At 41.1% G+C, this 27,984-nt stretch overlaps 1 protein-coding gene across 1 annotated transcript in view; it reads left to right on the top strand.

The window, feature by feature from the left end:
- Positions 1 to 2,233: 2,233 nt before the first annotated feature.
- The window catches only part of PLXNB2 (plexin B2), a 79,989-nt gene continuing 54,238 nt past the window's right edge, over positions 2,234 to 27,984 (top strand). Inside the window, exons 1-11 of the mRNA XM_075707333.1 lie at positions 2,234 to 3,331; positions 5,041 to 5,223; positions 7,914 to 8,036; positions 11,851 to 11,951; positions 14,152 to 14,278; positions 15,931 to 16,081; positions 18,393 to 18,507; positions 19,236 to 19,338; positions 19,811 to 19,912; positions 25,531 to 25,623; positions 26,803 to 26,884. Coding sequence (XP_075563448.1) covers positions 2,234 to 3,331; positions 5,041 to 5,223; positions 7,914 to 8,036; positions 11,851 to 11,951; positions 14,152 to 14,278; positions 15,931 to 16,081; positions 18,393 to 18,507; positions 19,236 to 19,338; positions 19,811 to 19,912; positions 25,531 to 25,623; positions 26,803 to 26,884 — 2,278 coding nt within the window. The remainder of the gene's footprint in view (positions 3,332 to 5,040; positions 5,224 to 7,913; positions 8,037 to 11,850; positions 11,952 to 14,151; positions 14,279 to 15,930; positions 16,082 to 18,392; positions 18,508 to 19,235; positions 19,339 to 19,810; positions 19,913 to 25,530; positions 25,624 to 26,802; positions 26,885 to 27,984) is intronic.

The raw sequence follows: 27,984 nt of genomic DNA, 5'->3' as shown, positions 1-27,984 counted from the left end.
GGGAAAAACAGGAACGATGAATCTGAATTCCTTGGCATTTGATCCTTGTGCAATAGATAGTAGAATGATAAAACTTTTATGAAACAACATTGCAGTAGTATGTCAACCTGTTTTTCTATTTCATTGCAGATAACTGTAAGGGAAAATATTTGAAACTAGATAACATGCATTATAACATACCATTTAGCGACAGAGGTGTAAGCTGGGATCAAAGCTTTTTTGGAAAATTGAGGTCCTCGGGAGCAGGAAGAAAGGAGGAGTTTCTAACAAGTAATGTCAGAATTCTTCTGGGTTCCTCAGAAGAGGTCTAAGGTTGTTGTAGAGAGGTCCAACACTTCATTACATTGCAAGGCATGTGCCGAAGTCCATGTGTCTGACGAATGGGTTATAATTCTTAGCCTTTTCTTGGTCACTGTCATATGAGGTCAACCTATCATTAGAAGTCAGGCTTGTGCTGTTGGTAATGTACTGTCTCTTCTTTGACCTCATTTTACAGTTAGCTACTCAGTTTGGTACATGATAAGAGCTTTAGCAAAACAAGATTGAAGTTAGCCTTTTATTTTGCCTTCATTATTACCCTGAGTTACATTTAGTAGGTTTTTGTTTTTTTAGAAGTTAGAATCACTCTGCTTTTAGAAAAGCTGTTCTCACCATTGCACACACGTTTTCTCCATAGAGGAGCAAAATGCAGTCAATGCTGGAGGGCAGGAGTTGTCTTTCTGCATTGCTGGCGATGCTGGGATGGTCTGGGGAGCTGGCAGATGGCTTGTGCTCACGAGAGTCCTTCTGTCCCTGCTCAAACTTTTGCAGCCCAGTTGTTGACGTTTAACCTTAATTATCCAGTATAAATGATGATTCAGGCAATTCTCTTTCACATCCCACCAAAGTCTATTGCTGCTGCCAAAACAGAAGTTATATCTGACACAGGAGCATGGTTCCTTTATTATTATTTTTATTATTTTTCTTTTATTTTTTCCGATCCTCGTTTTGGCATTCTGTGCTATTCTCCTCCTCCTACAAGGTTTTCGCCTGTTAGATTACTTTGTTAAATGTTTCTCTTCTCTTTTCTGGGTTTTTATTTTTTCCTTTTTATTCACAGTTCCAGATATTTTCAGATTTAACTTGAGATTCCCTGTAAGGTTACAGGTTCTTTCCTCATCAGACTATGGAGTCACATGGCTAACTTGGAAAATTAAAATACTGTGGATCATATTTGTTTTTCAGCACTTCCTCCGAAGAGTATTTATCTTTTCCCCCTAACATCGGTGTGTCCAAGCATGCCACCTTCTGTTTTCTGCTCTCAGAACTACACACTTGCAGAAAACATTGACAAAATGTTTTCTGCTTAGGAAGCCAATTGGGACTTGCTTCCTCATTTAACTCTTCAGGTTAAAATTAGAGCCCTTCTTATAAGTTTCAGAAGATCTTTGTCTAATTCTAAACAGCCAGATGATCTGCTTGGGAAGTAAAAATTGTGGGAAAAAACCCCAGTAACAGAATCTTAAGCCCATAAATCTCTTAAGTGATGTTCTTAAGACAGATTTGAAACTATTAAGTTGCAGTGCTCAAGTGAATTGAAGTGTTGGACTGTAATGCACACCGGCAGTCAAAGGCAATGTTGCATATTAAGGGCTCTGCTGTCTTCCAGCTTTACACTGATGAAGGATTAGCGTAACCCCTTCTCGAAGAGCATCAGCAGCCAGATCCAGACTTACTTGTAGTCAATGGAACGCTTTTTTCCTTTCTGAGGAAAGTCCTGCAACACCAAATGTCGTCTCAAACACTTTTATGTGAATTCTTCCCCTCTATTAAGGAAGAGCCACCTGAAACACTGCAATCTTCCAGCTTATTTTAAAATCTCAACAATAAATAATTCACACAGTATGAAACTGTCTGGAGAAGCACTGCCACTTCTTGGCACTCTACATTGTTTCAAATTTCCTGTTGTTCTCATTGTGCTTTAGCATAGGATTGATTATCTAATTGGTTATATGATAATCAATTAGACATATGGCCTTGTTTAATCCTCCCCCAACATATTAAATTGCTAGGCAATTAACAGGGTTTGAGGCTTTCCATAATCTTCATGGTGTCTGCGCATGCATAAGGATAAGTATATTTGGGTCTGAAATCATGAAGGAAAGAACCCTTCATGTTGCTGAATTTTGTGTAAATTTTATTTTTCAGTATGTTTCATGTTGCTCTTCTTTCCCTTTTTAGGTATTGCATAGAAATGGCTTTATGGATCTGGACACTGAGCATTTTGAGCTGTTTTTGCATCACCTTATCCAGAAATGAGGAACTGAAATTTTTTCAGAGTGCTACAGAGCTAAATCACCTAACAGTGGATAATGACACTGGGACAATTTATCTGGGAGTGGTAAATGCTCTGTATCAGCTTACAGAAAACCTGGACGTAATAAGGTCTGTAGAAACAGGTCCAAAAAAGGACAACAAAAAGTGCACACCTCCCATTGATGAAAACCAATGTAAAGAGGCAGTACTGACTGACAATTATAACAAATTACTGTTGCTGAACAAGGCGGATCAAGCAATTGTAGTGTGTGGAAGCCTTTTTAAGGGAATCTGTGCCATCAGAGATCTAGAAAACATTAGCAAAGTGACGCATTATGTAGACAGTAGCGGAGAAAAGTCCTTTGTAGCAAGCAACGATGAGAATGTATCAACTGTGGGACTGATCACTTCCTTGAATAACGACCGAGTGCTGTTTGTTGGCAAAGGGAATGGACCAAATGATAATGGGATAATAATCAGCACTCGGCAGCTCTACCAAAGGGATGGAAAAGACTTTTTTGAAATGTATACAGACTCAGCAGCTGTTAAGTCAGCTTATCACTCGTCAAGCACACAACAATTTGTGGCAGTCTTTGAGGATAAAAATTATGTTTATTTTATTTTTAATCAGCAAGAGAAACAGTCTGTCAATAACCGCACACTGATTGCACGTCTGTGCAAAGATGATGCCCATTATTATTCCTACTTTGAAATGGACTTGGGTTGCAAAGATGATGATGGTGCCTATGACCACTGTCATTCTGCTTATGTCACTACCCCAGGAGAAGAGCTGGCTCAGAGCATGGCTCAGCAGAGACAAACTACGGATGCTCTCTCAGATGACAAAGTTCTTCTTGCACTCTTCAGCAAAGTAAACAAAGATAATGGCTCTCTAAAATCTGCCATGTGTGTGTTTTCCTTGCGGCACATCAATGAAAAGATGGAAAAAAACCGGAACGATTGCTACACTAAAAAGAATACCAGCTCATTTTACAAACTTTTTGCAACAGAAAACCCGTGTGCATCACATGGACTGGTAATATCAGTTCTAAAACTGATGTTTTAGAATCTGTGTTAGAATTACTGGAAAATATACAACTGCGTGGTTTTGGGGGGACTTGAATTAAACTATAGTGGGATCAGATGACTGAAAACTCAATAGCTGGATTCACTATAGAAATGGAATGTGGTTGGGGGGGTTACGGAACAGGTCAAGCAAGAAGTGGCAGGAGAGTCATAATTTTAAGTCTTTTAAAAAAGATTTGATGTCTTCTGAAAGATGAATATTTGTTTCCTAAATGCATTTCTTTTAAGGGGTTCCTCATGGTATGGAAATTACTGAGTCAAAGGCAGTGATTTGTTACGCCCATGATCAGCTTCCAGATGATCACTGTAGACAATTCTGGTCTCAGCAAACATACTCGTAATGTTTTTAAATGGTATTAAGAATCTTGTAGGTGATATATGGAGTTCAGTATTGTTTCTCACTTGGATTTGAATTTTCAGATAACTGGAAATATGCTTGTTTCTTATATTCAGGTGGCGTTCGTATTTTGCTCTGGCTCAAAATATTTCCATAGCATGATGGCCATCTTTCTTTTGGATATAACCTTGGCTGTAAGGTTTTTGGAGGGCACTATTACACCCCTCCAGATATTGTTCTTCAATTTATGACTGAACCTCTGAGAGGCAGTTTTCAGCATCTCTGTTGACTTTATGATGTTTTTGCCCACACCACGCAACCTATTCCCAAGTCCTACTTGTGCATGCCATTCGTTACTGCAACCAATCCTGAACTGGGTTGAGGAATTGAATCATCTTAAAAATAACTCAGCCACCTTTTAGGAGGATGTCTTAATTCTCCAACCTGAGCAAGTTACACACTTGCCTAAGCAGGTGTTTTGAGCACAGCTTGAGAAGTGGTGCGCTGTGGTCCAGGGGTAGGAATGAACAGCTGAAGAGATGGGACATGGGAATACCTTACATTGGTATTGACCCAGAATCCTTCACCTCATGAAATCACAGCCCTCTCCCACACAGCTGGTTGCTAGCACTGATAAGAAGCCAAAAGAACACTCTTTGCTTCCAACACCAGCATTAGTCACTGCAGTACCCTGCATCTGAGGTGAGCATCAAACATAGAAATCCTGAATGTGACAAGTGGAGTGGCCATGGCATCCAGCAAAAAAGAGGTGTGGATCTGAGATCAGAAAGACAGTCTAATTACTAAATATAGCAGGAAAGGCAGGGTGTGAATGAACTTCCTTCTGGTGGCTCTCCCTGCAGCTCAGGATTAAAGCGTAGTGAAGAAGGAATGTGTTGAAGTTCATGAGACAGTTGCCAGTGGGTTGCTTTTCTATGCATAGCAGGAAATTAACAAACAAAACAGCATTAAAAAAACAGTCTTCAACACAGAATTCGTCAACCCAATCCGTATGACACGTTCATGTTAATTAAACAAACTGGTTACTTTTTAAACTGTGCTGCTATAATGAAAGAGAAACAAAAAATTTTCTCCCCCCATGTCTCCTGGAAAGTGAAAGCATTGAAGCAGTTTGCAATTAGCAGGCTGCTTTCTGATTGCTGCCTGTTGGCTGGGGGAAAATGGTCAGACAATCCATTACTCTCCGCTCCTCTATGTCTGAGGGGTATTATACTGTCTGGTAATAGGGTTGCACTTCATTCTTAGCTGGGAATTAGTGATCTGAATGTTTAACATCGCTCTGTATTGCTATTCCTTATTAGAATGCAAGCAAAAATTTCCCCTGTGGCTCCGAACACTTGCCGTACCTTTTGGGAAGTAAGAACGGTGTTATAGAGAAGCCGGTACTACAAAAAGAAGGCATGAATCTGACAGCCGTCACTGTGGCTGTGGAGAATGGGCATACCGTGGCCTTTCTGGGAACATCAGATGGTAAAATTCTTAAGGTAACAAATCTGACTTAAAAGACAAACGTATATAAAAGGTCGCAAACTGTAGAGATAGCGTACTTCCACTCTAAAAGTAAATGGGATTTATAAGATCGCATACCAGGAGCAAATTCTCTTGGAGCTTGGTATTTTTAATTTCAGAGAAAAACCACATATTTCTGATGTACCTCAGGTATCCAGTACACAGGTTGAATTAGCATTGCCTGAATGACACTTTTCCCGAAGGATTAGATACCTACTGAGAGCCCTGTATAAACAGCCTTAGGTAATCTAACAGCTGCTCTAGCCTTATCTCTATTCAAGCCCATAGTAGTTTAAGAGCAGCTTCTCATTTTGTAATCATTCTGGCCATTCAGTGAATAGAGATGGCAATACAAAGCCTAAGCTGGAGCTCTGCTAAGTTCTGAGTGTGTCCTGTAGGGCTCAAGAGTTCACGTGTTTGTGGTGTTAAAATGTCAAGACTGCAACACCAAACACCTTCTTTTGCTTGAAAGGGGAGCGATGGCCATGTACCACTACATGGTTTGAGATTTGAAGCTGAAGCTGTTGGTTACCATAAGGAAAGACAACAAATTTGAACACCTTCAAATGCAAAGACTCTGCGCTGAAAATTTTAATTTTACAGCACTAAAATAAATAGGTATTTACAAAAAAAGATACAAATATTAGCTATTGTGAGCAGTGAGCAATTTCTTTTAATGAGTTCTATGTTTTGCTTGCTGCTTTTAATGCCATATATTGCAAATTGCAATGTTTTCCCTAACATGAATTTGTGAACTCGAGGAAACAGGATTTTCATTAGTCATAGAATCATAGAATCATTTAGGTTGGAAAAGACCTTTAAGATCATCTAGTCCAACCATTAACCTAACACTGCCAAGTCCACCACTAAACCATGTCCTTAAGTCCTACGCATATTTTAAATACCTCCAGGCATGGTGATTCAACCACTTCCCTGGGCAGCCTATTCCAGTGCTTGACAACCCCTTCAGTGAAGAAATTTTTCCTAATATCTAAACCTCCCCTGGTGCAACTTGAGGCCATTTCCTCTCATCCTATCACTTGTTACTTCGGAAAAGAGACCAACACCCACCTCGCTACAACCTCCTTTCAGGTAGTTGTAGAGAGCGATAAGGTCTCCCCTCAGCCTCCTCTTCTCCAGGCTAAACAACCCCAGTTCCCTCAGCCGCTCCTCATAAGACTTATGCTCTAGACCCTTCACCAGCTTCGTTGCCCTTTGGACACACTCCAGCACCTCAATGTCTTTCTTGTACTGAGGGGCCCAAAACTGAACAGAGTTTGAGGTGCAGCCTCACCAGCACCGAGTACAGGGGGACAATCACTTCCTTAGTCCTGCTGACCATGCTATTCCTGATACAAGCCCAGGATGCTGTTGGCCTTCTTGGCCACCTGGGCACACTGCTGGCTCATGTTCAGCTGGCTGTCGACCAACACCCCCAGGTCCTTTTCGGCCAGGCAGCTTTCCAGCCACTCCTCCCCAGGCCTGTAGCGTTGCATGGGGTTGTTGTGACCCAGGTGCAGGACCTGGCAGCACTCAGCGTTGTTGAACCTCATACAGTTGGCCTCAGCTTATCGATCCAGCCTGTCCAGATCCCTCTGTAGATCCTTTCTACCCTCAAGCAGATCAACACTCCTGCCCAACTTGATGTTATCTGCAAACTTACTGAGGGTGCACTCAATCCCCTTGTCAAGATCATTGATAAAGATAGTAAACAGAACTGGCCCCAGTATTGAGCCCTGGGGAACAGCACTTGTGACTGGCTGCCAACTGGATTTAACTCTGTTCACCACAACTCTTTGGGCCCAGCCATCCAGCCAGTTTTTTACCCAGCAAAAAGTATGCCCATCCAACCCATAAGCAGCCAGTTTCTCCAGGAGAATGCTGTGGGAGATGGTGTCAAAGGCTTTACTAAAGTTGAGATGGACAACATCCACAGCCTTTCCTTCATCCACTGGGCAGGTCACCTTGTCATAGAAGGAGATCAGGTTGGTCAAGCAGGACCTGCCTTTCATAAACCCACGCTGACTAGGCATGATCGCCTGGTTGTCCTGTATGTGCCGTGTGGTGGCACTCAGGATGATCTGCTCCATGACCTTCCCCAGCACCGAGGTCAGACTGACAGATCTGTAGTTCCCCAGATCCTCCTTCCGGCCCTTCTTGTAGATGGGCATCACATTTGCTAACCTCCAGTCACCTGGGACCTCCCTGATTAGCCAGGAGTGCTGATAAAGGATTGAAAGTGGCTTGGTGAGCACTTCCGCCAGCTCCCTCAGTACCCTTGGGTGGGTCCCATCTGGCCCCATAGACTTGTGTGTGTCGAAGTAGTATAGCAGGTTGCTAACCATTTCCCCTGGGATTATGGGGGCTTCATTCCACTCCCTGTCCCTGTCTTCCAGCTCAGGGGGCTGGGTACCCTGAGAACAACTGGTCTGACTGTTAAAGACTGAGGCAAAGAAGGCATTAAGTACCTCAGCCTTTTCCTTATCCTGTGTCACTGGGTTTTCCCCTGCATCCAGTAAAGGGTGGAGATTCTCCTTAGCCCTCCTTTTGTTGTTAATGTATTTATAGAAACATTTTTAATTGTCTTTTTTGTTAGCAGCCAGGTATAATGATATTTGGGGGAAAAAAAGCAACATTAACCACCTTTCTTTCTTCCATGAAATAGGTGTTCCTGTCATCCGCTGCAACTGAGTACAGCTCTCTTACTATTGAACGAAACAAACCCATAAAGAATGACCTGGTCCTTGACCAAACCCAACAAAATCTCTACGTGATGACCACAGACAAGGTAACATGTCCTGCGTGCATTAAGGACCAGGTCCGCTTTCACTTTTTCTGCAACTTTACCTGAGATTTGTACGTTTCTCTGTTGTTCCTGGGAGTTGTCCCATTTGGTGGGGCTCCTCCCCACTCTGTGTATGTGAAGACCTTTCTCAAGTCGAAGCTGATGGACTTGATTGTTGTGACTTGGAGAACTGTTATATCCTTGATGCTTAGTGATTGGGAATGGAAGTGCGTTCACCTCTAAAGCTCTCTTATGGGGTGTGTGAGAAGGATGAAGTTGAGATGTTTGCACCAGCACGCCATGGGGTCAGGCAGCCCTAGCATGTGGTGTGGTGTCCATGGGGTACCGGTGGATGCTCTAGCTGCCATCGGTCCTTTTCAAGAGTACTTCAGGATTTAGGATGCTGGCAGCTGACATAAAAGCATTTTGACGCCCGTAAAGCCACCAGGAGTTTTAGTGGGTCTTTCTGTCAAAAACTAAGAAGCAATGGAGAGAACATCTTTGGGAAACACTTTTGTTTGAGCTTCTGCTAGAACCAAGCAAGTGTAGCAGGAGAGGTCAGACTTTGCTACGAAAGGCACAGGCAGTCTCTTCTAGGTTCCCCTTCTCTGTGCTGGCAGGTGAGGCACAATGGAGGTTTGTAAAGAAAGGAAGAAAAAAAAGCAAGTAGGAGACAAGAGGGATGCCAGATTTCTCCTTCACCTCCAGCTGTAACCCTCTTCTAACACTTCTCTTTGTGGTGGCCGGAGCTGCCAGCCTCAAACGCGTGGTTCAGTGGCTCTCCAGGATGGGGTGGGTGACAGGCTGCCACCATCTGCAGCACTGATAGTGACACAAACTATGTGAAACAATAGGACATGCGAAACAATCCCGCAGCAGTAACATGGGGAGAATGAGGGGGGCTGTGAAAGGAGAGTATTTGGGGAAAACAGTGCAAGAGGCATGTTCTTTGTCTGTTTTATAAAAGGATTAATATAAATTCCTGCTGTCGGAATGTTATATTCTAGCTGAAGGTTTTCAGGCTAGAAGCCACATTGGAAAAAGTGCAAGATAGGTGACTGATAAAGCATTTAATAATATGACAGTGTGTGAGAGAGGTTACCTCATTTTTTTGTAGTAGTAGTTGATACTTCTTATTTGGCTTCTGTTCAGATTTGGAACCGAACTCCAAACTTCAGCATTGTCCACAAAAGCTTGGGCATTCTGGCACCCTGTTGAACAAGCTGGCACGTTGTTTAAAAGCCCTGAGGTCTCCACCAGGCTGTGGCATGAGCTGCTGAGCAGTGTAAAGGGTGGCAGCAACCTTGAAGGAAGACAAGTTTTCTGGTGATAGTGTGCTTGAACTGGTAGAATTTAGGAAGGCCACAGACAAATTTTTTAGAGAAAATTTGCAAATAAATAATTCCATCTCTACAAAATGTTTAAATTTAGAAAGCAGCGAATGTCTGCATAAGAAAGGATTTCAGTTTAATCTTTTCCAGATAGCTCTCACAGACACTGCGGTTTCTGAATAATGCGAATAATAGTTTTCTTTTACAAAACCTGTTCAGTTCAAATATGAATAACTAAAGTTGGGAGCTCTGTAATGGCATTACATTACTGTCATCTCCAGGAGTTAATTACAATGAGCAGTCCCACCCACTTTTAGAAGCAGATAGACAGGAGGAGAATGGAGGCCTTCGGAGCTGGGAGAAAGGAAGCAACGTAAGCGAGGGGAGAAGAATAAATGCTGAAACACGCACTTCTGGGTTAAGCACGTCTGGGAGTTGTGGGAATAGAGTTATCAGAACCCTGCCCTGGGAGTTAAAATGGTTTAGAGTTATTTAAAATAAGGTAAACAATAAAGGGCAGGCTAGCTGCACTGATAGGCGTGCTTAATGCTAAGCTACCTGGCACATGCAGCCTGCCTCAGCATTTGAAATTAATTGCTTGGGCTCTGTAAGCACTTGAGCAAAGTGAAAGTGATGATGTGGTGGGTGATAACTTGAAGCAGCCTTTAAAAAGAAATCAGATTGAGAGAAATACAGGGAAGAACGATGGAGAGGTTAAGAGCCATCGTCAGAAATAAGGTCTTGCTTTCCAGTTTCACTTCTCCTCCCCCTTCTCCTCCCAGCTTCTGCTGCTGTGTCAATAGCAGTGGGTGGCTTGGAGCAAATGCTTTCAAAAGTCAGCCCCCTCCTCCCCGCTCTGCAACCAGAGCTTGGGCAGAGAGCAGGAGAAACCCCTTGCAGCTTCTTGGGGGACTTGGAAAGGAGCGTACCCACCCCTGCCATGCTCACACTCATTCATTGCAAGTGAACATCACTGGTAGGATCCCAGATCCCTTATTGGAAGGAATACTGGGAGGAAAGCAGAAGCCTGTGGCCATCACTTACCACCATCACTAGCTTCTTTGCTTGTTTTAGCTTTTACCACCCTCTTTGAGTAAGAGTGCCAATGAGAAAATCTCTAAAATCAGTTTCTCTGCATTTTGAAGCTGGCTGTAAACGGAGCTACTATTTTTTTTTAAAATCCATTAAGTTTACATAAAACTTGCAGAGACGGCAATCTCTAGGGCTTGTTTCTGCCCGCCAGAATTATGAAATAAATACTTTGTCATAAAAAACCCATTCGCTGGATATTAAATTACTCATGGGTACCAGTTAGTGAAACAGAGTGCCAGTAACTCATGTCCAGTTAGGTAAGAATCTGTGGAAGAAGAGAATGCTGAAAAGGTAAACCTCTGTATTAATAAATGCAAGAAAACTACCCAATATTGACATTTTCCTTAACTGAGTCAGACTGACCTCTCCGAATGTGAAAGAAAAGGCCAAACTCAGACTTTCGAAGTAGATATGTGAGTGCCACTTGTTTTAAGTGAGAGGATAAGGTAGAAAAAAGAAAGCTTGCATCTCAGAGTTACTGTTGCTAGAATTTTGTGCTCTTTAAAAGTAAAACATAGTCATCGACAGGAAGACGTATGTCCCGTTCTCCTCTTGTATCATTTCAGCAGCATAACTAAAAGGGATGGTTTTGTGCTGGCTCCCTTTTCTGTGCACCGAAGACAGACAAAATTATTTATTCTCAGCACCAAAGGAAATCAAAACCACAAGCTGTATATTTACTGGGAGACTGAGACATGAGAACTGATGATGCTCTTTTCCCTGCTGCTTATATTCATAATTATTTCCATTTTCTTTGGTGAATGTATTGCATGGTGGAGGGTTATGCATGGAGAAGTACAGTAACGCAAAGTGCCTTGGCTCTTTCATACTTGCAAACTTTCCGAGATGCCTTCTGGCTAAAAGTGCCACTGACGGTCATGTTTCCAAACGATTTCATCTCCATGTCAGCAATATGGAGGGGAGGATATTCTGTTTAAAAAAATGATCTAGCCAGTACCAAGTTAGCCTTTCAAAAGTATCTGTCCTGCAGTAGCTGTTTCTTGAATTCGGAGAGTGGTTCATGCAGTTGCTGTTCTGCAGTGGATTGCGGATTTCCAGAAGTAACGTAACTGGTGGGACTGAAAAGCTCAATTTTTGGAGACTTGCTCATGATTCTTGATTATAACAATGTCCTGCATTACTTTGGAGAGAGATTAGAGACTATTGGAGAGAAAAAGAGCAGGAAAAGTGTGTAAATTTGGACTTTGTTAAGGGGGGTAACCACACTCCAGTATTGTACAGATTTTCTTAAACTGAGCTCTGATCATAATAATACTGGGTCAAGTATTCTGCTGCCACAGGCAATGGCGCTGTACGATCCTGTCCACAAACATTCCCATCTCCTTGTGCCTTCTTCAGATCCTTTACGGTTTGCCTTACTTTTGGTTCTTCAGGTGCATCGGCTACCTGTGCAGGACTGCCACAAGTATTCGGACTGTGAGAAGTGTACTCAAGCAAGGGATCCGTACTGCGGCTGGTGTGTGAGAGAGGGCAGGTGAGTGCCACTGGTGTTTTCTCAGGTGCAGGCAGTGGAAGAGCTCAAATTTTGATGCGTGCTCTGGGTTACTGCTTGGCATAGCAATCCCAGCTTTTTGTTCTCAGCCTTACGCTCCTGATAGCGATTTAATTTTATCATGCAGACATCGATATCAATCTTCTGTGCACACAAATAAGACCCCATTGACTTCTGCAGATTTGATTAGTTTGGGAAAATGTATACTTTTCTGCTGGTACTGAAAATCAGTATACATCTTCTAACTGCATGTATTGCCATTCTCTGAACTGTACAGTCAAATGTTCTCACAGAAATTAAAAGAGTGCTCCCTATTTAAAATTCAGAAAATATAGGATATATTTTAAATAGAGCAGGAAAGTGTAAAACAGAGCATAAAAGAAAAAACTGATCACGTCTGAAATAAAGTATATAGCTCACATGCTGTTTTTGTAGAAACATCATCTATCAAGGCATGTAGCTACACTGAACCCTCACCCAACTGTGGAAGAGCAGAAAGTGGCAGTTGGCTGACTATCTGCAGAGGTTAACTGAATTAATATTCAGACACCTGTAAATTAGGACAGCACTGAACAGCTCTAGAATGTCTCTTCCTTGCACTCTTCATTGATTGGAGTGGTGAGAGGGAAGAGGGGTCCTGCAGCTCTCTTTTTGACTACTAAGTTAATTAACCCCTTGGCATGAGCAGTTGGGAATTCGTGATTCTAAGTACTTGCTGTTGGAACAAAGGGGCTATTTAATTATAGTATGCAGATGAATTTCAGGCTTCTAGCTTCCTGTCTGAAAATGTGAACTATCACATTAAGTTACCTATCAGCCTGATGTGTAGCATAATATAGAGCACTGCAGAGAAACTTATGCAGTGTGTGCAGGTTTATGTAATATACTGTAACTCTTCCAGTCTGGGTTTCAGTTGCTGTGGATGAAACCTGGGGATTTGGAATATACACCTCAAACTCCTCCTGGGCTGCTGGGAGTTGAAGGCCACATCATATATCATACAAAACGCAATTTTCCTTAGATTTCCCTTCAGGTTTCTGATACGACCACTGACCTCAATATCTCAAAGTATTAGTGGTCTCTGAGAACAGGCAAACATGAATTTTTGCATTTGCTAGTATTTATTTCCAGTGAGGGAAAGAAAGTGTTTAATTTCTAATGTTCTTCTCATCTGCAGCGAGTTCTGCCACATCATCACACACAGCACTTAATAGTGTGTTTAGGGATATGTTATATGAATGTAGACTCTGTTTGTAAATAATATCTTTAAGGGTAGGGTTGACAGAACTGTGCAGCAACTGCACTGTGCTAAAGCTCCTGACAAGTTAATAGTCTGCTACAGCAGACAGAGATCCTACAGCATTTTCTCCTAAACTTTGCACAGAATGAAAAGAATACACATGAGACTGTCCCGACACACACACACTTTGACAAGCTTTTATCGCCACATATGCAGCTTCTGCACTGCAGCATCTCTTCTTTCTGTCCTTCTTGTACGCGAGTTGGGAAAATCTCCCAATATTTTTGGTGAGGCTGCACATCTGCTGTTGTCTTACCACAATGGTGGCGGTGCCCTGGCAGAGAGACGTCTTAAATAGTGGCAGGAGTTAATGAGAACGATCACTACAAAAGGAACATTTCTAGTGTTACAGTTTCACAGGAGCTCTCTGCAAGCCTGTGTGCCTCCAGCAATACTCCTCTATTGCATTTGTACTGTCATGCATCGGGTGTCTTTTTACTGGCAACACATCGCTGTCTGCCACTTGACCTGCAGAAAAGCTAGACTGTGCCCACTCATTCAGGAGTTTGTTATGTATTACAATGAAGATTAATCAGCCTGGTTTCAGATGATAAGGCAATGGCTCCATTGCCTGATGGCTCCTGTGCTAAATATTACTGCCTCTGTATGGATTTGGGTTGTCTAATTCAAGGTGGTGTCCAAAATATTATAGGTATATGTTTCCCCACTTGCTTTTGACAGCTCAAACCATCAATACTTATTCCTCCACTTACTCTATTAAAAGTCATCTATTAGCAACCTGAATAGTCAAAATTAAAGGAAATTCCCAGTCATCTTGTGTTGTAATTTCAGTCTCTAATGCTGAAAGTGTTGTGCAGTTCAGAGAAAGCAGAGTCCAGCTGTAATATTGCTTTGCTTTGGTTTTTGTTCCTGTTTTGTCAGGTGCACAAAGAAGGCAGATTGTGGAACAGCTGATAAGGAGAACCACTGGCTGTGGAGTCCAAGTGGCACATGTATGACTATCATTAGCGCAGACCCTCTAAATATGAGTCGCAGAGCCCCTGAAAAGGTATGACAAGAAAGTGCATTCCCTACATGTTCTTAAAGCACATTGATGTGACTACCAGGAAGATGAATATCTGCGTTTCTTTATGCGCAGTGGTGACTAGGAATAGGATAGTGTTTGGGGTATCAGTCTCCAGCATTTCTCACAGTGCCGTCAAAATGGTGCACTAGTATGGATGATAAAGCACTTCGACTTATCTGAATATTATGAAAGTGTTGCACAATGTTGTGTAACCCATAAAAAGTAACTGCTAGCAGAGATTTCATGCTGCCCTTTCAGCTTACTTGAGCATAAACTTAAGCAAGCAGTGAAGCTTTAAAATCAGCAGTGGATTTGCCTACACAGTGAAGTCTAGGTACAAGGAGGAGGTAAATTCAGCACACAAAATGACTCTGTGGCAAAAAAATGAGTGTTCAGAGTGTGACCAGTGTGTCATAGCTTGCTTTAACTCCAAATGGAGCATGCCAGTGCAGACTGAGGGCTTCCTGGGGGTGCTCAGAAAGTAAAATCAGTAAAATGGCTTTTAATCCCTCTTAATCAGAAAGAAAGAGACTTTAATTCAAGTCAGTTTAATTCCATTCCTAAATGATGTAAACAGCATTGTGTTAAGGCCATTTCTATGTTGAATAAAAATGTTAGTAGAGTGCAACTAGTCCGCTTAAAATCCACACCTTCTCTGAGTTCAGATCTTGTCAACTTGTGTTGACAAGTCTCTGGTGTCTCACATCAGCACCTGAGGCCAAAATACCTAAAAACCAAAACCAAACCCAAGTTCAGATGAGCATTTACATGCTGGCCGTACCATCACTAATGCCGCTGTCTCCTCGTGATTCCTTTACTCACTGAAAAACATTGCAGCTCATAACATAGTGGACTGGTTTCAGTGCAGAAGGGATGATTGTCATTTCTACTGGCAATACAAAATGGAAAAAGTTACACTGTGTAATTAACACATTAGCATTAAATCAAGGACAGCATCCAAAATTTCGTTTCAATTTTTTCCTCTTTCCTTGCTAAGTTTTCCCATTTTATTTTGCTTTTAGTTTCTCACATGCACTCTGTATTGATAATTTCCTTGAGGAGGTGAAGATCTCACCATCACTCTTTCAGAAATCCTTTTTCAGCAGTAATGATAGATCTCAGTGGGTTTCTTGCATGTACATTGAGTCTTGAGGAAGCCACTTTTCTGTTCAGCCCTTTCAAACTCCAGCTTTTCCAGCCCATCCAGCCTTGGTTTCATTATTCACTAGTAACACCTAAAGTTAATGTAATTTTAATTAAGTTTGTCAGGATTTAAGTGTTAACCACTCTGTTTACTGTTGTTAAACTGGATGCTGAGGACAAGAATAAAAGGCTTAGGGTGTGTCTGTACAGACATTTGTGTTCAGATCTACTACGTTGACAAGACAAGAAGGTTTTGTACCAGTCTAATTCAACATCGACCCAGCCTGGAAAAATTGATAGAGGTATAAGAAAAAAAGATTAGCAGACAGGAAGAACTAAAAATTGAAAAGGAGAACGATATTCTGTGATACTAGACAAAATATCACTGCTGGCCAAAAAAAAAGAGCAGTTGAAATTCTCTGGCCATAAACCTTACTGGGTCTTGGTTCGCTTCTTTCAAATACTTTACCCTTTTTAAATTTTGTTTCCAGGTGGAACTGACTGTAAGTCCATTGCCAGCTTTGACTGAGAGTGACCAGGTTTTGTGTACATTTGGTGAAACAACCCATTACGCTCAATTAAGAGAAGGAGGAGTTATCTGTCATCCACCCGATATAATTCCTCCGACACCAAAAGGTCAAGGTAAAGAAATACTGCTACCCTCTATGTATAATAAGAGGAAAGAACATAGCCTGCCGCTTCTAATGTGATGCTCTTATATGAGCTGCGTTCAAGTTTTTTTTTCCTCTTCCAGTCCCTTTCCCCAAATAGTCTATTGCTGAACTTTGTCCATTCAAACATTTGAAAAAAAAAAAAAAAAGGTTTGCTCAAACTGTTTCCATTGCTGTATTTACAAGCTGTAACATTCCCAGTGTTCCTACCAGGAACCTGAAACAGGAGCTTGGCAGAGGAATAGACATGGAGCCAGAGAAGTGCTATTCTATGTCCCAAACAAAACCCAGCTTCTCTGATCTTACCCTAATCACTCCAAGTTGTGGAGCCCGAAGAGCCACATATGCACTTCAGATGTGAAGTTTTTCATCTCTGATGTCTTAGTTTTGCTCTCGTCAGCTGTAGTTCAGTGGCGTGTTTTCTGGTCCATGTCACAAGGGTGTTCTTTCTCTCACAAAGCCTTCTGCCTCTTCTACTATGTGCCCTCCAGCTTCTGCAATAGTAAGTCCGGTGGAAAAATACATGATCGTATAATTAAAGACTGTATCATTGTTCTGAACCACTGATTATATGCTTAAGGTCTGTTGCCAACCATAATTCTTGTGCTATTTCCTAGACAGTGCTTTATTCGTGCTTTAAGTTCATACATCTTGATGCATAAACACATGGAATAAAACTAGTTACGCAGCACTGTTTATTATGTATCAAGTTTAAAAAAACAAAGAAACAAAACCCCCACAAAAAAACAGGTGGTCTTGCAGCAGTACCCCTGAGGATAACCCTTTTATATGTATCACAACAGCCATGAACTGTCAGTTAGAGCAGTGCTTGGAAGCACTTTTCAAGGTAAGTTTCAATTCTCTTAAGGCTGAAACAGGCCAAAATCCAGTTTTAGTTGCAGGAAGAGTAATGATGTTAAAATCTCACTCTCAAGTTTTAAACTAGCTGGGGTGTGTCACGGTATCAGATACTGCTAAGTGTTAAAGCAGCACTCTGTTACTTAGGGCCAACTCATATTCCCTAAATATTTTGTAAAGCAGGACAAAGTGACCAGGTTGATAAACATGACATCTTGATGTCTTCCAGCATAAAATGTGAGACTAGAACCCTGTGACGGATGGCATTAGAGTAACCAAGTCACCCAGAAATAAGATGCGTCTGAGTTGGTTGGACAGGGATCCATCTGAAAGGATGTTCAAAAATAATATAAAGATGCTCAGAAGCTTGGCAGACACTTCAGCAGAAGGCAGACGTTTATGAACACAGGTGGTGGTTCCTGGCAGCATGTGGCAAAAAATCCTGAGCCATCCACTTGCTGTTAAGAAACCCTACTGAGTTTGGAAAAGTCTGGGTTACTTTAGTTGTGGTTGGTTCCAAAAGGAAGAGGACAGTTCTAGAGAGGAAGGATGCTTTTTCACAGTCCTGTTGTTAGGAAATCCCCTGGCATTCCTATCAGTCTGAAATATTCAAGGGGACCCAGTGCAGGCAAAGGTGACTTCCAGCCAAGCAGCTTCTTTGAAGAACCTTTTCAAGGAAAGCAGAGTTTGAAATTGCCCAATAGCTTGTGAAATAGCTTGTCATAAGGGCTTAATGATTTCTCCAAAAGGTATTTCAAACAGCTTCGCTGAGGAAAGTACCCGTTTCTGAAGATAAATTTTCCACTCTTAGTTCAGTAATGATCCAGACAAAGTACGTTTGTGGAGAAATCATGTACAGCAAACTGAAGATCACAAGTGCCTGTGGTAACTTAGTGTTGCAGGCATTGTTGGGCATTAACCACAGAGATCACTTGGTTTAATTCACATGACAATGACAGTTTTAATCCACAAATGGAACAACTAATTTTACATGCAGACATATTCATATTTAAGAAAATGTTTTACTTAAAATTACTGTTCTCGTGCCAGTTTTATCTTTGTTCAATTATCTCCTTTCTCAGTTTTCCTTATTCTTCTAGACTCTTTAAAATTCTAGCATGATGATAGCACTGCTGAGAAACAATTCTGTAAAACAAAGCTATTCTATAATTTTGCTTCTTCCCTTTATCCCATCTCTGCTTTTCTTCCGACAACCATGTGCTGAAAAATTTGCAAAGCTTAAAAAGACAAATCAGAGCTTATAGATCTGAAGTATAACAGGTCATGAGATCCATAGTGTCAACAGTATAGTTAAATATTTGTTTATGTCCTGTAAAATAATAAAAGTATTATCATTGTGTCGTTCAGCTCAAGAGCTAAAGAATTCAGCAACCACTTAGATTTTCTTTTTTCTTTTGTGATAGATCATGTTTCAGTTCCACTTCAGTTAACCTTTGAAGAGAACAAGGTATTTTTTGCATCACATACTTACCCTTTTTATGATTGTGAAGAAGCAATGCATCTTTTGGAAAATCAGCCGTAAGTATCTCAGCTTCTTAACTTAGGTGTTTAGATCCTGTAGCATGGTGTTTCAGGTAACTGGCAGCTGAGTTACTCAATCATTTCATAATTAAGCCTTTGGCACTCTAAAAATCTGCCAGTGTCCAAATCCTTTTTCTTACATTTTAATGGAGTTGGAAAACGGTTGAAGGGCACCAGGTGAGCTGGTAACATAAACCACGTGGACTGGGAATATTCATGGCACATATAATTAAGGGCCAGTTCATTGGATTGCCATTGCAGGTGAGCTGTGTGGACATCTGCTTAACTTACTTGTTCCCTCAAACGTTAGATTGGTGCTTTGGGTTGCAGTGCATTCAAATAGGACAATCAAAACTGACTCTGCCCCCATCATCTGCCCTGCTCGAGATGTTGCTGCCCCAGGGCAGGCGCAGCCAACCCAAACGCCACTTTGTTCCATCTTATGTATGAAAGTTGATCGAGATCATTTCCAGTCCTCTCAGACTTGATCTCAAATTTTGTGCGAGATGCTGTGGATTTCTGATACTTGTTCAAATATTTAAGGAGAAAATAGCTTTTGGGGCTTCTTGAACTGTTCTTACTATCAAGTTTTCAGCTTAATATAGTAAGGACACTGTAACAGATTGATCTACCCTCTGTGAGTAAAGATGGAATTTCATTTACTTTTTTTGTCAATGGGGGAAAAAGCCTGACAGTTTGTCATGACTATCATGTTATATTTGTAGATGCTATTCCTGTGCAAGCAATAGATGGAATTGCCAGTGGGACTGGAAGAGACATATCTGTGAAGAGTCCTCTTCAAAACAGGATGTGATTAAACAAAACATGGTAATGTTTAAAAATAAGATTATTAGGTTTTTATTAGAGCACTTCAATATTTTATTTTCTTTTTCTCTCATATCAGTTGGTTGAATTAGGGATTTAAAAACGATTCTAAAGTTAACTCCAGAAGTGTAAGATATGTTTTTTTAGTGACAGTGCGGGGGTGGGAATTTAAGGGTGTGATTGAGGAGGGGCAGTGAGACTGAATAACTCCTGAAAGGATATTTTTGTTCCTTTTACTATTTTGCTTCAATGGGAGGAACAAGATTTCAAGGCTGGGAAAGATAATCACCCACAGCTTTGACATATGCTGCAGTCATTTTTAGCATGTCTAATTTGAAAGGGTGTAATCAAATCTGTCACTGTATTTTAAGCATGAAGTTCTTCAGAACAATCATTCCATTGTCCAAAGGCCATCGGAGCTTGTTGTGATAAGACTTTTTATTTGGAATAACATACAAAATATTTCTTTCCCCAGGAAGAAGAATGCCCGCAGTTTCTAAACCCTAACCCTCCAATAATACCCATGGAGTACCCAACAATGGTGTATTTTGAGGGAAGACATCTAGTTTATTATCAGGTAAGCAGATTAATTCAAAGCTAGCTGTCATTTGAATTCCACTTAAACTGCGGCCACACCCCTAAACTAAAGCATTAGTTTCAGTTCTTTGGAGATCCTGCTCGTAATTGTTTTAAAGAACAAAAAGAGCTACACATTCAAGTTTGATATAATATGGGTTACTGTGGTAGAGTCATCACCAAGACAGAATCAGAGCTGGACAAAATATTTTAACTACTAGATATGGGGGGTTTTTTAAAGTATGTAAGTTGGACCTACTGGAACACTTGACAATTATTTTTCATCTAATGAAATCTTCTCTGAAGATTTAGGAATTGTGAATGTTTCATGACTCAATGATCTTAAAGGTCTTTTCCAACCTAAATGATTCTGTCATTCTATCTGTATCTTTTTTCTAATTAAATACTCGCCTTTTTTTTTTGCTCTAGAATGACATCACTCGGTGTGCTTACTTCAGTTTTCACTTTTCAAACAAAAAAATGCACTCAGTTTTCTTAGTGGGGATAAAACAATCTTTCGCTTTTTTTTTTTTTTTCATGTGTGTGTGACCATCAAAACAGATCAGGTATTTTCTCAGCTGTAGCAAAGGCTTCTCTTTCTCAGTACTCGCTGCCAGAAAGTAAATTACAGAGCTTCTAAGAAGCCAGACTTTGACTCCACAATGTATAAAATGTTATTGTTAGTTTGATAAAAATGAAGCTTAAAAAACACTTCTTTCTTCTTAGTTTTGCTCTTAGTTTCTATTGTTTGTTTCTGTGTTGTCTTTTTGTAAATGCGAATTGATGATAGATATGCTGGAGATTGCATCGATCACTTTAACTACCAGACATCTATCAAGGGAAAGAAGGCTCTTGTTTTTTGAGGTTTTTTCCTTTCCTTTGCCAAATTGAAGTACTGTATAGCCTACAAGGTCCTTTCATCACCTCTGCTACACCTGCCAAGGGATGGAAAAGAGTAGACAGGTCTGGAGAGTTAACAGTGTAAGAAGGGTATTCAGAGAAGGGTAAAAACAACCCGTAAGCGCTGTGTATCACTACACTATACATATATCAAGACCATGCTATACAAACGTATGTTCAAAACCAAACATTTTTGCTTGACGACCTTAAAATAGATGTAAACAAAGAAAAGCAATTTGGTGAATTTGATCTGTTCTCCGAGGTACCAGAACTGGTCCCTGGTAGGATGTCTGGCTGTGTGCAAGATGTGGGACACAACACTTGACCTAAAGGCCACAGATCTCTTTGCTAAAAATGGAAAAGTATTCCAGAGAATTTACTCACATTTCTTTTGTTTAGTATTGTGAAGAGCTGTTTTTCTGCACAAGAGGAAAATCTTTCCCTGCTTCCTTGATATAAGTGGAAGAGCCCATTCTCTCTTGAGAACAAATTCAGAGCAGTTGAATAATCTAGATGTGCTGAATTTGACTTCTAAGGGACCCTTTTCCTCCAAGGAGGAGAAACAGTAGCAGGAACCCAGAAACTCCTTCATCTAGTGTATCATTCTGTGAATAAGCACTTTAATCTTTCTGAACTAGTAGTAGAGAAAAGGGAGAAAAGAAGTAGAGAAGAAAAAGTAGAAAAAAGTGAAAAAAAAGAAAAAAGTAGAGAAGTAAAGTAGAGAAAATGCTTCTGCCCTTTTTTTTTCTTCTGTGAGGTATCACTTACATTTAACAAAGGCAGACACATCCTGTGGATTCAGTGCTTTGTCATGGGTAGCAGTGTTTAAAAGTTTGCCTACAGACCAGACCTAGTATGCATTTATTTAACTTGGAACTGGCAAGGCTTACATGGAATTCAACTCTCTGTAAGAAGTAAGATGAATGCATGGGCCCTAGGCTGGAAAGATGCTGGAGAGCAATGAGTGTATGAGTGTCAAATGATGTCAGAATAATTTTTTTTAGGTGAGAGCCATGTAGGAACATCATCTCTGTCATGGGAGCAGCCCCATATATCCTGGTACAGAGGTGCATTTTTAAGCCAAAGTAATAATGCCTTCAGTGCCAGGACTTGAATAGGCACACACAGTGACTACAGCTGTATACACAGACCTCTAAGTATATGTGAAAACAGACAAATAAGGCATGAAATAGTTGTAATCGTACAGGCACTCATGCCTGTGGGGTCATGCTATCTGAAGCAATAACTTTGGTTACTGAAAGTTCGTTTGAGTAAGGGCATAACTTACACTTGGCCTTTGGTAAACATGTCATGGAGGGCAGGGTGGCTCAGGAGAAGCCATGGATGAATATTTAGTAGGGGTTGGCCCGTAGTGCAAAGGCAAAATAGCATGTGGCTTCTCATGCGGAACAATTTTGCCACAGGTTATGCTGGACATTACAGCGTGTTTGGAGGTAGCAGTCATGCAGCTATGAGCACATTTATAGTCTTTATTGATTAGAACATTGGTATGTATCCATTTTCCTTGTATTTTCCTTGCCTAAATTTGTGCTTACAAAAAGTTGATCAGCAAGAACGAATGTTCTGTTGTCACTTTGAACTACTAGCTCTATTATATTGGTTTAATCTGTGCTTTGTTTTAAAGGGTGGTGCACAACGTACTTAATCATGGGTGACTAAGTGCACTAGCCAGTAGCATGCGTATAAACATCTCTGTTTATAGGTGGAGATTAGCAGTGAAGGTTTGGGCTTACCCAGTGAATAGAAGATGTGGACAGCTTCTAAAACTGCTATTGCAGAACAGAGGGTGGAAGAATAAGCTCACACTTCTTGTACGCGCCTCTTAACTTGTGAACGCTTACAATACAACAACCTCATGAGGGCTTCCACTGCAGGGAAGTAGACTGAAAGAGAAGCTGTTGGCAAGTTTTCTGCCCCTCCTTCCTCTGAAAGAATTCCAGTGGGAAGGAGAAGTAAATCCATGCTGTCATCATTCTCTTGGGAATAGCCTCATCCAGGACAAGTGGGTGAGAGGAAAGTTTAGTACTGATCAGTCATATCGCATGCAACTTCTGAGAGGCATTCTCCAGCTAAGTCCTTGAGAGACTGGCACAGTAGAAGAGACAGATGTACCAGCATCAAGATAAGCTTATTAGCCCTCCAAAGATTTTCGTTAAAAGTAATTCCCCATTTGGATTTGTCTTTGTCATGTGTGTCTGATGTGTAATCCACTTCCCAATGTTTGCTACATGTCTCTTCTTGCACCCAGACTGCTGAATGTGAGCTCTGTGGCCTTCTGCTCGAGAGCCTGGTATAGCAACTCCTGATTTCAGTTCACTCCAGGTGGCAGCTGTCATGCACACCAAAGCTCCCCTCCTCTCCCAGCACCTTCTGTTAAGCATGTGGGAAAGCCTTACGCAGCAGCAGCAGAATTTGAACACTTTTGAAAAATACATGATATATTGAAACATAGAGTAGGGAAAGCGAGGCAGCATTCCTCAGAAAAGAGATTTGTAAGATACTTTAAAACTTGGAGTATGTAGGCATTTTCTGTAAAGCAGAATGGGCTGTAAAACTTTCAGAAAAAGCTTTTCAAAGCTCAGTCAGTAGCTTATTTTCTGTATGCAGCTTCTGAGAAGGAAGAAGTAAAAGGTCTGTTCCCCCCTATAACATAAACCTCCCAGAGACTGGAGTCAGGCCCTTTACCTGGTTAAAGCGTGTGCTCCTCCTCAGCCCCAAACCTTGGTGGGCTCTTGTGTCTGCTACCCAACCTGTCACAGTGAAGGTACAATAGGAAAAGTTTCCACTGCACTAATTAGATAAGCCTAGTGGCCCATGAGTTACCAGTGATTCCACCATTGGAGAAGTAGCTACAAATAAACAGGATAAGATCCTCATACACAAGTCTTAGATGACAGCAGGAGATAACTTACTAATCCTTGAAGCAGGAAAGAGGAATCAAGTAATCTTTTTTTTTTTTTTTCCATCTACTCCAAGACTCAAGCAGTCCTGGGCAAAAGCAGGGACTAGTTCTTTACATCCACAGAAGGTATCAAAGTGAAGTTCTCATGAAGTTCAAAAAGGCCAAGTTCAAGGTCCTGCACCTGGGTCAGGGCAATCCCCAATATCAATACAGGATGGGGGATGAATGGATTGAGAGCAGCCCTGTGGAGAAGGACTTGGGGATGCTGGTGGATGAACAATTAGATACGAGCCAGCAATGTGCGCTTGCAGCCCTGAAAGACAACCGTATCCAGGGCTGCATAAAAAGAAGCGTGGCCAGCAGGTCAAGGGAGGTGATTCTGCCCCTCTACTCTGCTCTCATGAGACCCCACCTGGAGTACTGCGTCCAGCTCTGAGGTCCCCAGTACAAGAAATACCTGTTGGAGCAGATCCAGAGGAGGGCCACAAAAATGATCAGGGGGCTGGAACACCTGCCCTATGAGGAAAAGCTCAGAGAGTTGGATTGTTTAGCCTGGAGAAGAGAAGGCTCCAGGGAGACCTTATTGCAGCCTTTCAATATATAAAGAGGGCTTATAAAAAAGGTGGAGAGAGACTTTTTACCAAGGTCTGTAGTGACAGGACAAGGGGCAACAGTTTTAGAATGAAAGAGGGTATGTTTAGATTGGGTATAAGGAAGAAATTCTTTACGGTGAGGGTGGTGAGACACTGGAATAGGTTGCCCAGAGAAGTTGTGGCTGCCCCATCGTTGGAAGTGTTCAAGGTCAGGTCAGATGGGGCCTTGAGCAACCTGGTCTAGTGAAGGATGTCCCTGCCTAATGCAGGGGGGTTGGACTAGATGATCTTTGAAGGTCCCTTCCAGACTGAGGCATTCTGTGATTCTGAAAAGGTGAAGGTGTTCTTGTCCCCCAGTGGGCCCTGATTTCATAAGTCTTTACCAACAGTACTGCCTGAAAATATCCTTGCTACTTATTTCTTTGGTTCTTCTGGCAAAGCTGTTTGCACAGCTGTGCTGTGGGCCAGAGCAGAAGAATGACCCAGCATAGAAACAGTGTCATGGCGTGATGTGTTTGTATTTTAGCCAGCTCAGTTCCTCAATTGGATCAGACAACAGCCGAGCTGAGAGTTTCGCCAGTGCAGTGCAGGTCAGTATGTGCTGCAGCCTAAAGGCAGGAATGAATGGATTTAGGGCCTAGGGAGAAGAGAGGGGGAAGAAGGTGTCTAGGTGGTAGGAATACCCTTGAGCTGGTGCTGCCATCAAAGACTGTCCTGTGAAAATACAGCTTGAGTTATGGTAAAACAGGAGAAACAAAGCCAGCAAGGCCTGCGAGATGTTTGTTCCGGTTTCCCATGTAATTCTTGCATTCTTGCTCTGCCCAGGATCCCTACAGAGAAAACTTTAAAGGGCAAAACTCACACAGCTCTGTTAATAACACATCTGATGTGTGAAGCCATCCAGTATTCACATCTCTTGGCTTTTTCTTATTGTTCCCTGAAACAGAGTGCTAGATACGTTCTTGCTTTATTTGTACTGCTCTAGTGCTTCCACCTTTAATGAATGTTGGAAGGGTGCAGCAAAGCAGCAGATTGCGCTGGCTCGATGTTTCACTAGCTTTGTTTTCAGGGGATGACTTTAACAGGTTAGCCTTCTCCATTTGGTCTTATTACTTCCTGTGCTGAACAGGATATTGCCTGGTGATATTTTATTACATTTGGTGATACTGTACAAATTTTAAGCTGAACTTTTCTCTTCCATAGGGTAAAAAATTTGTGGTTGGGAACAGCCAATTTGAATTCAAAGCTCCTGTTGATGAATCACATGAAGGAAATTTTTCATTCATGAGTAAAGAGGTAAATGCAAAAATATGATTCAACTACCAAATATAATCACTTCTTATAGTTCCAGTGTCCACATGTGTCCAGAAATATAGGGGTAATACTGGTTTCCCTCAGAGAAGAAAGTCAGCTCTGATGGAGATTCTCCTTTGGCAGTAGTAGTCAAAGGCAGCAGCTATGGCTTAGAGCTCTTGGGGTCTCCCCTCAAAGCCCTCCATCTTTCTCCTTGATTTCTGTATCTGTGCAATCCATGGATTCATTGAACTGTCCCTGGAGGAATTCAGGACCATTCCTCTTTTATTCTTCACTTTTTATGCAATCTCATTAAATCATTGAGGAGAGAAGATGAGAATTTCAGAGGTCTCCCTCTCCAATTCATTGTCTTTCCCATTTTACATCTGTAAAAATGGGAATGGTAACAGTATGCTGTTGTTTGGCTACTTACTAGCTGTGCTTCTTTCACTCTGGTTTATTTTACAGGGAAAGGAAATAATATTTAAAAAAATAGTCTGTTTACCAAGCTCAAAGTTGGACTCACAAATGTTATGCTGACTTGAACCTTTATGTCTTATAAGCTTACTAACAAAGTAGTTTTGAGAACTAATTAGCATTTATGCAGCATTTGAGCCTAGCACAAAGCATTTGCTTTATAAAGCCACTGTATTTTTCTTTGCTCTTTTTCTTTCCCACCGTTTGTTATTGCTGCTGTCTTTCAACCTGAGCAGAAGCTCGTATCTTGGAGCATGTGAACCTTGTGCTTTGGCTATAACGAGGGGGTTGCACTGCAAAAGATGCAAGAGATTTCCCCTCCATGTGGTGCGAGTCTGCCGTGTCCACAGAAGTAATGGGGCCAGATGGTGTGGGAAGGGAGAACTCAGCAGGGTCGGCAGTTATACTTACTGAATCTGAACAGTAGCTTTGCTACTTGGATACTTATAACCAAATGTAAATTAAATTAATGAAAAGCGGTATTCAGATACTGCTGTCCCTTGATACTTGAAAATTCTGATTGTGAAGGATTAGGTTCATTAAAACATTTTTCTATAAATGTATTTGGCCAAGATGAAAAAAAGACCATAAGGTTTGGGATAGTTTCTAAAACCTTCGCAGCTCTGATTATTGAATCATAGAAAACGCGTGAAATAACCTTGCCAAATGAAGGTATAAATATCTCTATTGTGTCATCTTTTCCAGTTCTCCTATAGTGCAAATGAAACCGTACAACTTAACTTATCCATAAAAACAGATAAGGTCCAGATTGACAGCAAACTGATGGGTAAGTATGAAATATGGGATTAAAGAGAGATTAATTACAGTAAACAGAAATCTATTCCTTCATAATTTGGAGTCATGTGAATAAGAATGTTACCTTTGTAGGTTTTACTCGTTTGGGTGAAACAATTAAATCTGACAGATCAGAAGTTATTAATACTAAACTCGTGAATTAAACATCAGTGTTGTATGTATTAAAGGCTGTTTTAAATATGCTACCATTATTTTCAAGTTTGCTTTTGCTCTGAAGGGCAATCTTAATTGCAAAGCTTCACAGTTCAAATGTACTTAAGTAGTTTGATCTATCTTTTTTCAACAGCCATTTCCCCTTCCCCAATGAACTTGCCCCCTCCGATAGCAGAAAGGGGACCCTTCTCACTGCCACTTGTATGGACCTCACCTGAAATCTCAACTTTCAGCTGGATCTCAGCTCAGACAGGTTCTGAAGTCTTTACATCTGCTGGCGATCAGCAATACACAGAAACATTCAGCGTGCTTTCAGCTGATTACTTTATTCATTAATTTCTATGGCAACAAAAAGTATATTAAGTTTTATAGCACAAAGACTTGGTCTCTGATATAAATTGCTTATTTCTTTATTTTTATTTTTTTCAATCTACAACAATGAAGCAATTATGTCTGTGAGCCTAGTCCTGAGCTGAGGAAGCTCCATCAAAATCAGTGGAGCAGTATCTGGGAGCTAGGACATACCTTACACTCCTTTGGACTGAAGTTTAAGGCATAATCTTGCAAAAACTGCCAGGCAACACACTTGTTACTTGTGTGATGAGTCAACGTCAGGAAAACTAATACTGCCCCCAAGTAATTTCCCCTGCAGATTAAATCATCAGACCATATTTTTCCATCTGTACAATATTTAAATTTACTCCCTTTCTTATTGACAGCATAGAAGTATGTTTTTAGAATATTTTTCTTACAGCTCTGTGTGCAGTGTTGAAAGCACTTAAAAGAGGACCTGGCATGAATGTTATGGGGAGGTCATATTGCAATCTCACACCATCTTTAATTTGCATTCCAAAGGTTGTGGTGTTTAAAACTGCAGAATTTTGACCAAATATCCCCACCATCTTTTTTCCCAGTCTG

The sequence above is a fragment of the Pelecanus crispus genome, chromosome 1 (assembly GCF_030463565.1).
Source record: "Pelecanus crispus isolate bPelCri1 chromosome 1, bPelCri1.pri, whole genome shotgun sequence".
Lineage (NCBI taxonomy): Eukaryota > Metazoa > Chordata > Aves > Pelecaniformes > Pelecanidae > Pelecanus > Pelecanus crispus.
The sequence above is the reverse complement of the archived record's forward strand: the minus strand, read 5'-3'. Positions and strand labels throughout refer to the sequence as shown.